Genomic DNA, 15170 nt, shown 5'->3' on the forward strand with positions numbered 1-15170 from the left:
GTGCCTCCCACTTTTTAAGGGGCCAAAAGTAATGGGACTATCAACTCAAAAGCTATTTCATGGACAGGTGTGGGCTATTCCCTCATTATTTCATTATCAATTAAGCAGGTAAAAGGTCTGGAGTTGATTCTAGGTGTGACATTTGCATTTGGAATCAGTTGCTGTCGACTCTCAATAATACCTCTTTTCCACCAAAAACCCAGGTCCAACCTGTGTTTTTGGACATGGTTCCAACCCTGGTCAGACCCATTTACACTGCACCTTTGATCTGGGTTACTCCCAGGTAAGCCCTGTTCACACTGAACTCAGGTCTGCCCTGCTAAACCTGTGAGGTCATAAAAAGTGGGAGGTGACTGCTCCACAACCACCAATCAGCTCATTTTAGGCATGATTCAGATCAGATAACCTGGGTTGCACCGTTTACACTGCACCATTACCTGGGTCCAACCCTGGTAGATACCTGGGTTGGATTGCAGGGTCACTTGACCCAGGTTATTTTTCAGGGACCATTTTACACTGAGCTGCGACCCGGGTAGACCCAGCAAAAACCCAGGTTTTTGATCTGGTGTAAAAGTGGTATAAGAGATCCAAAGAGCTGTCACTATCAGTGAAGCAAGCCATCATTAGGCTGAAAAATCAACCCCATCCTGGGCAGACTAGCGATCAGGTGTAATGCTATGGCCAGGAGACCCGGTGAAAGGGTTCCCCTGGCTGTGGCACACCCCAGTGAGTCCGGTGCTGGTTATGGGAAATACAGGGGACCCCTACTCATTTTGTCCCCTGTATTTCCAAAACAAGGACTGGCTCACTGAGCCCAGTGCTGGTTGTACTAAATACAGGAGGCCCCTACATCTTTTGTCCCCATATTTGGACAACCAGGGCTGGCTCTGAAAATCTGCAGCTGGTTGTCTAAATCTGTGAGATCTGTGCATGTATCTGTCTGAAGCAGGTATGAGAGGAGTGTGGGAATACCTGTCAAGTGACAACCGCATCGTGCAGGTCTGAACGACATATCGTTTGTCGTTCAGTAGTGTGTACACGATAGGAGGGGAATCGTTAATGAGAGAAATCTTCCTGCATGTACAAAAGATCTGAAGATGTGACATTGGGATCGTGATCGTGTACACAATGGACGATATGAACGATTTGTGGTTCCGATGCATCTGAATCGGCCAAATCGTTCAGTATCGTCTAGTGGCCTTTTAGACTTAAAGTATCAATCTTCTGTTTGTTAGGCCAATTATTTGATCTTTTTTTTTAGATTCCAATCTGTTTTTACATAAAATTATGCAGAAATCTCCAGCAAAGTGGCCAAGCACTTCAGATCGCAGTCCCCATTATCAAAGGGAGACATGTCTTTCACTTCTGTGAAAGACCTCTAATTTGCTGGGGATGTAACTCACGGGGACAGTGGTTACCGCAACAACTGTCCCTGCGAGTTCCCTTTTGTACATAGTGTGGATATTTTCATTAAAATTAAAATATCCCCTGCAATATGGATATATAAATAGTGATTGTTTATGCGATTATTAGTACATGGACTCCTTGGTCCTTAAACCTTGATAATGAAGGCATGGTAGAAGGGATAAATTGCTGATTACATTTTTCGAGGTGTATCTGGGATTCATTTATTGTCTACACCCTGGTGGCATTTACACCTTTTGTGGATAGAGTACCTATTGCTTAAGCTGGCCACACACTAGACCAACTTACATCCAACCATCCAACTAGTTGATTGGTTGGAATGAAAACCTGGTAAGGTATGAAAGCAAATGACAATCAGCAATTTGCTCCCAAACGCCAGAAAATGGACAAACTGTTTGAACAAATTGTTTAGATCAAACATTTAACAAACTTGTCTTAATGACCATTTTCATCTGTTTTCTGGTATTTAGGAGCAAACTGACCATTTACTCCCATTCCTTACCAGATTTTCATTCCAAAAAATCAACTAGTTCGTTGGATAAAAGTTGGTCTAGTGTGTGGCCAGCTTTACTCTAGTGCAGTGGTTCTCAAACTGTCCTTAGAACCCCACACAGGTCCTGTTTTTCAGGTCACAGGTGTACTCATTACTTACACATTTTAAAAGATCTGCAGGTGGAAGTAATTATTTCTCTCAGGTCCCCATTTAGCAACAAAGGCAAATACCAGCAAAATATGAATGAAAAATTCACTGGTAATTACCCTTCCGGCGAAGTCCAGTGAGGTCCTCTGCTGGGCTGCTGGCAGCCTAACGCTGCCAGCGACTGGCTCGTGTTATGCGCATATGCATGACAAGGGGAGTGCTATAGGGGTTATGCTTCGTTGTTATAGTGCGGCCTTAGTCCTCAAGGCACCCTAATGGTCCAGGTTTTAAGGATATCCATGCTTAAGCACAGGTGATTTAGTTAGTACCTCAATCTGTGTGATAACATCTGTGCACAAATATGGATATTATTTAAGACTGGACTGTTATGGTGCCTTGAGGAATACTTTGAGAAGGGGCCGATCCCAAAAACCATGATATAACCGTTTTATTTAATGGCCTCTTACCATCCCTGTGCAAGCAGTGAAAAGCTTTCTTAGGTAGTTCAGTGAAGTGCTGTATACAAGCAAACAATGATTCAGGCATCTGATATCCAGTAGTAATGCTGGCCATACGCTAGCGAGATTTTGGGCCAACTGCCTGATTTTCAATGTGTCATACGATGAATCGTGTGGAAAACCTGTACTTTTTAAGGTATGATACGATCTGATGCTTGCTCCCGCAGGTCTTTAAACGTATTGTTTGAGCAGATGTGCAGCCCATATCTATCGTGATCGTATGCCGATTGTGCCGTGTATTTGCGCATGCGATGCATTGTGCGTCCGAGTGGCGTCATTTGTTAAAGACTGACGCACGGGTGAGGGAGATCCGTGATGCATGCATCTGTCTTTAATAAAATAATCGGATGCACGGATGGTTCTCACTGAACCTTCCCTGTATCTATGAAAAAAAGCATTTTTTATTTTTTTTAATTTTAAACACTACATTCTACAAGATAGGGTGCTGATATGCTAGGCAATGTATGAACTGTCAGTGGCACTGACTGTTCCGACAACTGCAGCCGCTGATATCGTCTGCAGTTGATGGCCTAACACCTCAGCAGGGACAGTACGGTTGGGCTGCACGTGAGATCTCGCGCAAGCCCAGTGGAGCTGGCTAGGGCGTGAGACAGTGCATCATCACTAGACTTGAAGCGCCGTGGGCTCTGGCAGGGATAGCCAGAGGGGGGAGTTTTCACTCCCCCACTCTGGCAGATCAGGTGTTAATAAATCTCGTTGGTTTTGCTTTGTCTCGGTAAACATGTGAAGCAGGAAGAGCTATAGCGACACGATGGGTGCTGCTATAATCTCCACCTAAGTTAGGAGGTGCCACGGTTATTATATTGGGTAACAGCTTGAAGTGACTGAATATTGCCGAGCTGTTAATTCTCCACATCCATTCTCGTTTGTAGATCTTGTACAGAAAGACCAGGTCTCTCTAGTTATGGTCGAGGGAGCCTGGAGAGAAGTACGTATATATTCCCAATGGAAGGTGATTTTATACTTATGGCAGATTTTTTTAGATCTGGTGACAACTTGCCTCCTAACAGTAATGTGTGGCACAAGCCTACTCCAGAATACTGACAAGTCAGTGCTGAGTTCAGGTGATTGAGATGGTGCCCTAGACCAGGCCTGGACAAACCTGAGGCTTTCCAGCATGCTGTAACAGCTGATCGGTAGGCGGGTATGCTGGGACTTATAGTTTCACAACAGCTTTAGAGCCACAGCTTGGTCAGGACTGCCCTAGACTAACCCCTCAATGGGTGATCAGTGGAGACCCATTGCAAAGGCGTATCCTGAATTATTCAAGATCTATTAGTTATTTAGACATTTGCATGTCTTAGATGCTGGGGAGCTCATCAGCAAAGGCTTGAGGTTCTCAGAGTACCGATGGAGAGGGAAATAATGCTTTTCATCATTTACAGTGAGACATTTGTAATCTCAATCTCGAGGCATCTTGTGCTGAAAATAAGTAAACACTACATTTGTTGTTATTAAATACTACAGCAAGGAGGGTTGGGGGAAATCCTGGCCTGCTCAGTAAGATATTTGACATGGTTCTACAGATCTCCAGAAACATCACTATCCTATTGTGTGAATGAAAAGAATGACAGAAAGGTGGGCACTGCTTAGATAGAAGATGATGCTTTCTCTGATTATACTATGGAATAGTATAGAGAACTGTTAAAAAAAAAAAAAACCCCAACATTTTCTTCAGTTTCAGAGAATCAATGTTTGAGGGATACCAATAGTTACTATAACAATGTGGATGAAGTATGCTCTCTGCAGCAGTAAGATAGGCATCAAAATAACTCCACAAAGACCCTGCCAACTCTTTGGTTGAGGCTACCTAGGCTGTGAGCACACCTGTTGATAAGTGTCCAGCCCCCAATCACACATTTGAATGCAAGGTCCCCAGGTAGTGATCCCTCCCTACAATATTTGTGGGTATATCTTGGTGCTGCTGTCATAGGAATGTCTACACTACTCTTGGTAATAATTGTGGCCAAAATGCCTATAAGAACACATACATTTAGACTTCTTGCGAAATAGGGTTAATCCATCTTAGCTGAAGCAGTTGTGTGTGTCTCCAGCCAGTTCAGGAGACAATTCTTTATTCTTGTTCTACATCTGTTAGTGTTATGCTAGAAGGGGTGTGGATTGAAAAAATTCTACAGTATTTAGTGAAGACAGTCAATAGTTCAACACGAAATGGACGACAGGCAATAGGTAGACAGGGTCAAATAGTAGGCAGTTAAGGTTGACAGGGTCAAAAGGTCAACACACAAATGATTGACACAATTTTTGTTGTTATTTTAACCTTAAACCTCCCCCTCCCACCTAGGGGCATATCCAATTAGCGGCTAATTGGCGGGATTCAGTTAGCGGGGATTCCTCCCGCAGGAGTCCCTGCTGACTGACTTTACCTCGCACCTCATGGAAGAGCGAGGTAAAATTTGCGGAAAAGCGGCCTATTCTGCCTTGTGCGAGAGGTAAAAACACACGGATTCCGCAGTTCTCGCGGGATCAGTCTATGCACGCGCGTGAGAACTGAATTAACGGTGCAGGGCAAAGGCTAATTAATCTAATAGCTTAACCCTCACCGCGGGACTATTGGCCGGAAATTAGTCGCAGGTGAACTCCCGCAGCTAATTGGATATGCCCCCTAGTGCCTAACCCTAAAGGTGCATCCACATGTAAAGATTTTCTGCCCAACCATCCAACTAGTTGATTGGTTGGAATGAAAATCTGGTAAGGTACAGTATGAAAGCAAATGACAATCCACAATTTTCTCCCAAATGCCGGAAAATTGACAACAAGTGTTGTTTGAACAAATTGTTTAGATCAAACATTTAACAAACTTGTCTGACGACCATTTTCATCTGTTTTCTGGCATTTAGGAGCAAATTGCTGATCATCAGTTACTCCCATACGTTACCAGATTTTCATTCAAATCAACTAGTTCGATGGTTGGACAGAAAATCTTTGTGTGTATGCAGCTTAACTGTCCCCTTTCACAGCCTAACCCTAAAATTCATGAAAATTATGAAAAACCATGTGTCGACCTATTGACTGACTGTCTAGACACTGTAGATTTTCCATCCCTGTACCGCTAGAAGAGGTAGACTAACACTGCATAGCTTTACAGTAATTTAAGTAAATTGTACTTTTTTACTGTAAATGTTCACATACAGCACTAATCAAAGGATTATGGAGTATTTTATTACTAATTTAAACATACATGATTTATTCTGTGTAGAAGATATAGGCTAGCGCAAATAAGTTACAATACAACCTTTATTAAACAAACTGATACAATTAACAGTGCTACATCACACTTTATAAATAAAACAAGCAAAATTTAATTATTGTCAAAGAAGCATTGATCACAGTGTGTGCATAATGACATAAATGTATCTTTGTTTTGTTTTAATGAAAGCTGTTGAAGGTAGCGTAAAATGCTTAGCTTCAGTCAATCACCTCCTCTAATATATGTGACCTGGGTTTGTTGTAGTAGAAAATGTCTGCAGCATCAGTGATAGTGGGAGACTTATATTCACAGCACCAGATACAAGTAAGACAGAGCTACTGTATACCACTGTTACCAGTGGTGTTAGCTTTAGTTACTAATAAATAGTGTTAACCTCAGAAGGTAGAAGCTATAATTTAACACTTGTGACGTGTAATATAAAGACACTGTCAACAGAGAAGGAAGATTGGTGTATTTACTTGTTATAGAGCATCTTTTGGACTATACATGTACACAAAGAAACAAACAATGACATCTGCTGGTGTCTCCATTCTCCTGCTTATGGGCAACCTCTTCCCAATCAATTCTGTCCCTCACATATAGCAGGAACCCCCAGCTACCCGAATTAGAGAGCTGGCTCCCTAGTATTGGTGCTTGTTGCAGGTAGAACTACCACACTGTAATCTATGTATTCAACATGAGGCCCTCCAGCCGCTGTGGTACTACATATCCCAGCATGTCCTGCCACAGTTTTGCTATTAGAGCATGCTGGGATGTGTAGTTCCACAGCACCCTGTGGGCGGCATATTGAAAACCCCTAATCTGTCTATAGTTCTTCAATATGCTCCCTTTTCCCTCCGATCAGAACTGTGGAACTGCCTCATGGCTGAAGTCCCCCACTGTTCCGGAACCTACAAGTCCTAAAATGCTGAAGAGCTGCAGATGGAGGATGTCCAATACATTGCATGGCACCCCTGTAGTTCTGCTAATTAAGGGTGGTGGGTTTATTGACCTGTGGTTCTACAAATTGGGAGAATGTCAATGTTGGTCTCCTTTAAAGGTATGTCTGATAGGAGGAGGGGGGGGGGGGGGGGTGTTACCAAAAAGTCTAGTTACAGCTCTGCATGTAAGTTTTGAGGCATGCTTCATCCTTTGAAGTGCAGCTTTTATACATTGCTATTCCTATTTTGAAACTATTTTTAGATTTGGTTCACCATAGGAGAAATATTAAAAATCAATAAAACCGAGAACTAGTGATCTGTGAAAATTTTCTATAGTAACTGTGTTGAAAAAGAAGCGTTACCCATAGTAACCAAGCCATTTTATAAATAGACTGGAAAATGAAAGTAAATGTACAACAGTATCTTTTCTACACAATGACCTGAAAACGGTATTCATCAATGTCCGCCAACTTGATTATGGTGCATACCTTTAGGAGAGTGATATCCCCAAAGGCTGGGTAGGTGAAGAAGGTGGCACTAACTTGAAAGCAGGTGAAATTTCAAGTGTGCTGCCTTCTTCATCTACTGATATTTTGGCACCTTCCTTGCATTTGTTTGTGATGTATATATATTTTTTTATTTATTGGTAGCAGACATATTTGAGCTTTAGGTTGTGTTTTATAAGATTATATAAGATTTATAAGATTATTTGTGAGGTACCATTACAGCTGATCTACTTTGGCTGTAGATATAGGCCACCTACGCTGTCTAGATACAACATCTATTTATATGTTTGGCATCAATGAAGGTAAGATGGGAAAAACCATCAAGATTCATATGCAGTGTACATCTTCACATTTCTACAGCACAGTTAGTTGACACACATTAACAGGTGGCTCACACCCTTTCCACGTTTACTGGTGTCCGTCACCTGTTCCTACTATATCCCAGCAGGGGATGAGTTCAGCATCCCGGCGGTCTGAATGCCGATGCTTACATTACCGACACTGGCCAGAATTCAAAGTAGTGGGGTTGGGGGGGAGGTTAGGATTAGGGTAGGGAGAGGGTTAGCATACCAAACAACAAGTGTCGGTATGTTAACCACTTCGGGATTCTGACCGCTGGGATCCCAATTGTCGGCATTTCATACCCAACCCATCCAGCAGGAGCTATTAAATCTAATGCGGTGCAGATAATAATGCTACTGGTTTTCTAGTGCTACCAATAACACAGATTATAAGCATATGCCACTTCTAAAGTTTAAATGTCTTTCAGCTATACTGACACAGTTACTGATGAGCTGTACCAGTCTGGTCCCACAGGCTAAATTATGTATTTATGTATAGTATATGCTTGTTTGCAGAGCTCCATTGAGCATGCAGCAGTGTGTGTAGAAATAAAAAATAGGAAGCACAGGCAGCTGTTAGAATCCAGGATTTTCAATGAGATATTGTAGGAATGACATGTTTACAATGGGGCAAAATTAGCATATGAAGAACACCCTATAAGTCCACCATGAGATAAGTGCTGTGTTTTCCCTCAGAGCCTCAATTGCAGTGTCCTTCAGCACAGGAAGTCCCGTGAATAATATATTATATCTGTAGTTGTGATAATAAGCTCCTAGAATATTACATGTTTGTGAATTTTTACTTAGAAACTTGCTTTGTTGCAATTGTAGTGAATGTTTAAAAGATATTTTTTACAAATGCATTTGATAAGGAGAGGTGAATAGATAGTGTACGCACACATCCCGGGTAATTACAGCACCCCAACATTGCAGACTTTACAGCACACCTCTATGAAGTGTCGGGAAACATCATCTGCACTGTTAGTGACTGCGAGGTCAGAACACCCGCACCTTGTGACCATTACTACTAATTCAATACCCACCTAGGAATCTACCAACCACCCATAATGATACAGACAGTGACAGCATTCCAATTATTCCCTTTACAATAAAAGCTCAAAACATAACAACATGGGTACACGTTTCAGAAACTGGGATGGTGTAAGCATCTCAAATCACCAAAACTATAAATATGGCACTAATATTAACTTATTCTAAGGGTATATCTATTTAAGAATCTTGACCTCTCATGTAGTACAGAAAGGTGCCACAAAGATTTTATATAAAAATTGAATAAACGATGTACAGCTTAGTACTGGTGTTTCTCTTTTATGGAAAAAAAAAAAAAAAGGAGAAAACCACAAATATTGAGCTCTACAAGCTCTGTGTGGTGACATCTAAAATAAATGTATCTGGTTTTCTGTTTAGAGACTACCTAACACCTACACCTAGTAGAGTCATAATTTTATTTTGGGCTGAAAAAGTATTCAGCTTATTGATTCACCAGGAAATAATGACATCACCAAGGCATTATACAGAAAGAGCCTCAATCTTCGGCCATTTTACTACTTTCCTAGTGAATTAATTACATTGACACTGCCCAACTAATATTCACCAATCCCAACTTGCCTTCATGCAGTAACGGTCCTAATCCTAATGTATTATCTGCATGAACATTAAACAAATGGCTACATTATTTGCATGTGACAGGTCCACTTTAAAGAGTCATACTAATAAGCACTGGGTATGGCATCATCCAATGACTGTCACCTGACCATAGCGTTATTTTGTACTAGAAGAATATACAGTAATACCAGATTATATTCGCCTTCTCTCCTGGAATGTTCTGAAAACGCTCGTATTTGCACAGTGATATGGTGGGTAGGGGCTCGATGAAGCGATTCGCTGTGTGAGGAGAGGTCCATAAAGTAGGTAAGTACGTATTGCGTCAAATATACTAGCGTGCAAAAGTCTTTGGCCACAGCTTATATGTTTACTTATATTGCTCTATCTTAATGAATATCAACTTTAATTGCTACCTAAAATCATTATCATGATTAGTAACGGGACTTTCGGACTTTACAAATAATATGGTAAATTGTACATATGAAGTAAACACAAGCGTATTTCATTTTCATCGCAGTCCCAAGAGTATATTGATATGCTAAAGTACATAATTTAGCTGCCCATTAATAAATCTGGTATGCAAGTTGATTAATTTGATTCAATAATAATATTTTTTATATAAAAATATATTTTTATTAATTGAATATTTTATATCTTACTTTTTTATTTTAATTTCCTTTTTATAGTGTTAAAATCAATAATAATAACCATAACTCTTGTAAAATGAACGCAAATATTCACTTGAATTGCGTGGCAACATTCAAATACTTTCTGAAGGCGGCTATACTCCGACAAATTGCTAAAAAAAATAAAAAATTCCACGTTCTAGTGTAACGTATACATTAGCTTAATACAAAGAAACTTGTACAAATGTCACTAAAAACACTCTGGACAACCCAGATGTGCAGCAAAAACTTTTCAGAACCAGAAGACATCAGTATGTTCAAAGAATGGTTGGAGAATGTGTGGTAGATAATGGTATAAGTCATACAGTTAAACATGGTGGTGGTCATGTCATGATTTGGGGTGGTTTTGGTAAAGGAAAAGAAACAATACTACAGTGTTTTAGTACACTTGTACCAAGTGGAATTCAAAATATTGGCATGGGGTTCATCATGCAACAAGATAACGACCCTAAGCACAGATCTAAACTGTGTATCAATTATTTGAAAAGTAAAGAAAAGCAGAAAGTTCTACAAATTATGACATGGCCTCTTCAGTCACCGGATCTCAATCCCATTGAGAAACTCTGGATGAATTAGACAGAAAAGTTTGTGTAATGGCTCCAACAAATACTAAAAGCCTATGGGAATGTCTGAACGAAGCCTGGAAAGGCATAACTTACGAAACTTTAGAAAAGTTGGTGTCACGAATGCACAAATTATGTGAAGCAGTGATACGCGCCAAAGGACACATTGATGAAAGCCAAATTTAATCTGAAATTTATGTTATTCTATAAAGGTATAAATAATTTTGACAATGTTTAGTCACAATATCATGTGAAACATTATTATGAATAAATATTTTCATTATTTCACTACATTTGGTCTTTTATTAACAATTATTTTCCTTGGCCAAAGGCTTTTTCACGCTTGTGTATGATTGCATGTGTTGCTAATGTGCTGTATTTAAAATACATTAATGCTTAAAAATTTCTGCCATCAAATACTGACGGGATGAATCACTAGATGCATGACAACAGGTTTTATGGGTCATTTTTCACATATTTTCAATCACGTTCTAGCACAGGTGAAAGCAACCTTCAGGTGTTAAATGTATAAACTTCCAAGTTGTTATGACAGCAGTAATTATACTGTAAGGCTGCTGGCTGGCGAAGTCGGCAATTCTGGTTCAACCTAGGCCTTTTCAGCCATACTGATTTGCTATATTTGGTAGTGAAGTGTTATATTATATCAGTTGTCAATTTATTTTCATACAGTTAAGGACAGTGACAAATCATTGGTAATAGCACAGCTCTGCTTTCTGTTTTTTATTTACTTTGTAGTACATAATATCAGTTTTCTGGAAGAAACATACTATCATTAAAATAGATTTAGAAGACAAGTCAAAATATTAGACCAACATTATAAAATAAATATTTTCTTAAATATCTACATTTTGGGTCATCTTAATATTTTCTCATCAGAAACACAATGTCACAAAGCGATATATTCAGTAGCAATTAAATAATCTGGATACTAACACAACAGCTACAGTGTATTTTCAAATTGTTTAAACACTAAAGGGGACTATCCATTACACAACTTTGTGAACAATCTGACCAAAACCAAAGTCGTGTAATGGATAGTCGGCAAGGACCAGCAATGCGCGTGCACGCTGGGTCCTTGCCGTCCCCGACTATCTACTGAACATGCCTGTCAGGTTCGGCATATTCAGAGATAGGAGGTCGGGCTCCTGCACTGAATGATGTTCAGTGAACGCCATTCAGTGCGGGCACCGCACTTCGGTGACCTGACTAAACGCTAGACGTTCAGTCTTTCAGGTTTCCTAGTAGATAGGCCCCTTTACACCAGCAACACACAAGTCCATCCTGTTGCTCAATACTCACTGTTCAATTTTGCCAAATTGTATGAGCACAGGTCAAGAATCCTTTCCTCTTCGATTTACTGGGCGAGTTACTGCAGTCAGCAGATGGCATATAGTGGTAATCTTCCCAATGCATTTACTAATAATAATAACTGTGAGATGCGCCAGTCAGATGTTGGTAAAATACAAACAAAATATAGTGGCAGCTATGGAAATTCCCACCCAACAATGGGTGATAGAGAGTAAATACTAAAACATATAGGTGCATATACAATTGGGCGCGAGATTTAGCGAGTTAAAAACCTTTATGCGCACTCCCGCTACCCGCGGTATTCGACTGAAAAAATAGTGGTCGCAGGGTTTTCAGCTCTGAAAACCCCACGCTGCGTAAAATGAAAAACAAACCAAAAAAAAAACCTACCTTGCAGGAGGTCTCCGCGGGTCCCACTCTCTCTTCTTACTGGAGAGGGGACTGCTGGGAGTCCCGGGGGCTGATGGGAGGAGCAAGGGATGCTGGGAGATGTAGTTCTCCCAGCGCTCATTCCAGGGGGGCCACACACACCGCATCGAGTCTCTCTCTCTCTCTCGATCTCGAAGGTGACTAATTAAGCTAATTGGATACTTCCAATTGCTTAATTAGTCCTCAGGGGGATGGCCACAGGGGTGTCAGAGCAAGTCCCACCCAGTGATTTTTCCTAAAATCATCGATTTTAGGAGAAATCACACTTGCTTAGGAGGTGCGTGAAAGAATACCTCCCGGTGCATGTTTTTTTAAAAAAACCACGCACCTAATAGAATAGCAAAAAACACGCACTTGCAGGAAAAACCTCGCAGGTGCAGGTTTTTTGCTATTCTCGCACACAATTGAATATGCCCCATAGTGTCAGCGTCTCGTAAAAGTATAAGGAAAATCCAATTTGTCATATGAAATCTAACAACGGTCACAAAATAGGATTACAAGCAGAGTCTCCCAGCAGGGTTATGGTTTCTTTATGAAGCATGTTCTCATTTGAACTATTCTGCATCTTTCCCACAGGAACTTTTGTAACATCAATGTTATCATGGACTGGCCATTCAAGTTACCAGAGGATCCTCTGAAGTGTCCCAAAGCATAGGACCTAATTACATGGTTGAAAGAAGTAAAATATGGGAAAAGTTATTTCACTTTCCTCTAATATCTAAAAGCATGGATAAATATGGCTATACTGTAGATTGTGTATTTAAATAATGAAATGGTTTTATTACATATTTTTGTTCTAACCATACAGTGGGTCTTTAGAATTAGATACACTGGTGGTCCCTCCATGAACCAGTCAGACACAGCAACTGTCTCACTTGTGAGTTTATCTTAGTGGCAATAAACATTACTGTTGGGTAAACTTCCCTATTCAGTATGTCAAACTGATTTTTAAGACACTTAAATAATTTTCCACTAGTCACGATGTATCCTATAAATAGAGTACAGTGTAACCTACAGATCAGTAACAATCAGTTTAATATGGAGGTAATATAGAGAGCATTAGAGGTAGAAAGGCAGCAGTCTTTGTTGCACTGTGTATTTAATTAAACACATTCTTCCTCAAATCAATTTTATTAAAAAGAAAAATCTCTTTATCAAAGCCCATGTAGAACAATAAGAAGTAAGATTGGTCCATGTTAACTGCTCGGCAGCCTTGAGTATATGTTTTAATCATTTCCTAATCAACCTGGGAAATTTACAAACTCTCTATTGATATGTCCTATTCCCAACTAACCTTTTAGTGTGAGACAATGTTCCTCTGAGCTTGAAACAAAGATAGTAGATTAACCTCCCTTGCAACCCTAGGTTTCCTGATAGCTGTCATTCAAGATATTGGACTGTATTTCATATACACAGGTACACAACAAATATGTGGAAAAAAGCAAACCTATAACCAGTGTCAAACTACAAAAACATAAATTACAGTCTGTGCATGGTCAATAAAAGGACCTACTATAATGTCCTAAAGTCCATCTTCTTCTTATCAAGCCAAAGATGTATCTCACAGCCATAACAAAAAGGAACCTGCTGACAATGTCCTTCTTCAGCAAGCCATACCTGGGGAAGCAATGAGCTGGTCTGGCCCATTATCCATCACTGCTTCTCTAAAGGCCGGTACACAGTAGACCAGTGGTTCTCAAACTCGGTCCTCAGGACCTCAAACAGTGCACTTTTCCAGATCACCCAGCAGGTGCACAGGTGTATTCATTACTAACTGACACATTTTAAAAGATCCACAGGTGGTGCTAATTATTTCACTTGTGATTCTGTGAGGAGACCTGGAAAACATGCACTGTTTGGGGTCCTGAGGACCGAGTTTGAGAACCTGTGCAGAAGACTATGTCTAATGTGTACCGACCTCGTTAGCATCAGGACCCCGCGGTGTGCCAGCATCGGCAAGTATGTACACACTTGCCGATGCCGGGAGGGACAGTGGTGGCCATGCTGCATTCAGCAGCATGGCCCCCGCTGACTATATCGCCTGTCGGACCTGCATGCAGGGCCAACGGACAATGTCACTGGCATCGTCAGCGACATAGCAAGTACACACTGGCCAATGTGGATGATATGTCGTCCGATCCAGCACATATTGTCTAGTATGTACCCGGCATAAGGCAAGGTCACAGCTAACAAGTAGATGTTCTCTTGTCAAAGATCAGAGCTCAAACTAACTTCTTTCAATAGTGAGGGGAAACAAAAAAATTTAATTGGCCATTAGTGATTCAGCCAAATCAGGGACTTCCTTCAAGTCTGGAATTTTGTCTTGTATAACTATAAGACGTTATAATAGACCATTTCCTTCATAGTCTGTTCTGTCATTGAGTGATCTTCAGTCACATTCTCAACTTCCTTGTAAGTGTAGGAGTTCTCCTCGTAGTCGCCCATTTCCTGCTGGCCATCCATATCATTGGCTTCTTGGTCTGGAAGGTCCATCATTGGGTCTAAAAGGGAATAACAAACAATTTTATTATTCTGAGGGTAAATGGTCATAGCACCACTTTCTCCACGCTATGGTACCACCTTAGAGTTTGTTACAGATCATGAAGCTTAGAATCTACATTAGACTGCATTTTACCAGTCACCAGTTACAAGGTGTAATAGTGTCAACAAAATAACAGTTTTCACAAATAATTATTTAAATCAAATTAATCATAAGCAATAAGTGTGTGGTTACTTTAAAATACATTTTTATGTTAAATATTGCTTGAAGGAAAATCAATACTAGATATTACCTGCCTGTGCTTTAGAGCAGTTTTGTACAGTTTTCTGTATTATTTGGCAGAACAATATGATTTGCCCAATACAAGGATTCAAAATAACATTTGTCCCACTTATTTTCAGTATTTTGCTACGTGCAGTTTGTTCATCGTTGAC

General features: G+C 40.3%; 1 protein-coding gene across 3 annotated transcripts in view; it reads right to left on the bottom strand.

The window, feature by feature from the left end:
- Positions 1-11258: 11258 nt before the first annotated feature.
- Positions 11259-15170, bottom strand: part of ZNF710 (zinc finger protein 710) — a 77523-nt gene continuing 73611 nt past the window's right edge. For all 3 annotated transcript variants that reach the window (XM_088473016.1, XM_088473015.1, XM_088473017.1), the window contains one exon: positions 11259-14737. In XM_088473016.1, coding sequence (XP_088329142.1) covers positions 14568-14737 — 170 coding nt within the window. In that variant the 3' untranslated portion in view covers positions 11259-14567. The remainder of the gene's footprint in view (positions 14738-15170) is intronic.

This window comes from Taudactylus pleione, unplaced genomic scaffold (genome assembly GCF_031769625.1).
Source record: "Taudactylus pleione unplaced genomic scaffold, aTauple2 ptg000129l, whole genome shotgun sequence".
Classification (NCBI taxonomy): Eukaryota; Metazoa; Chordata; class Amphibia; order Anura; family Myobatrachidae; genus Taudactylus; species Taudactylus pleione.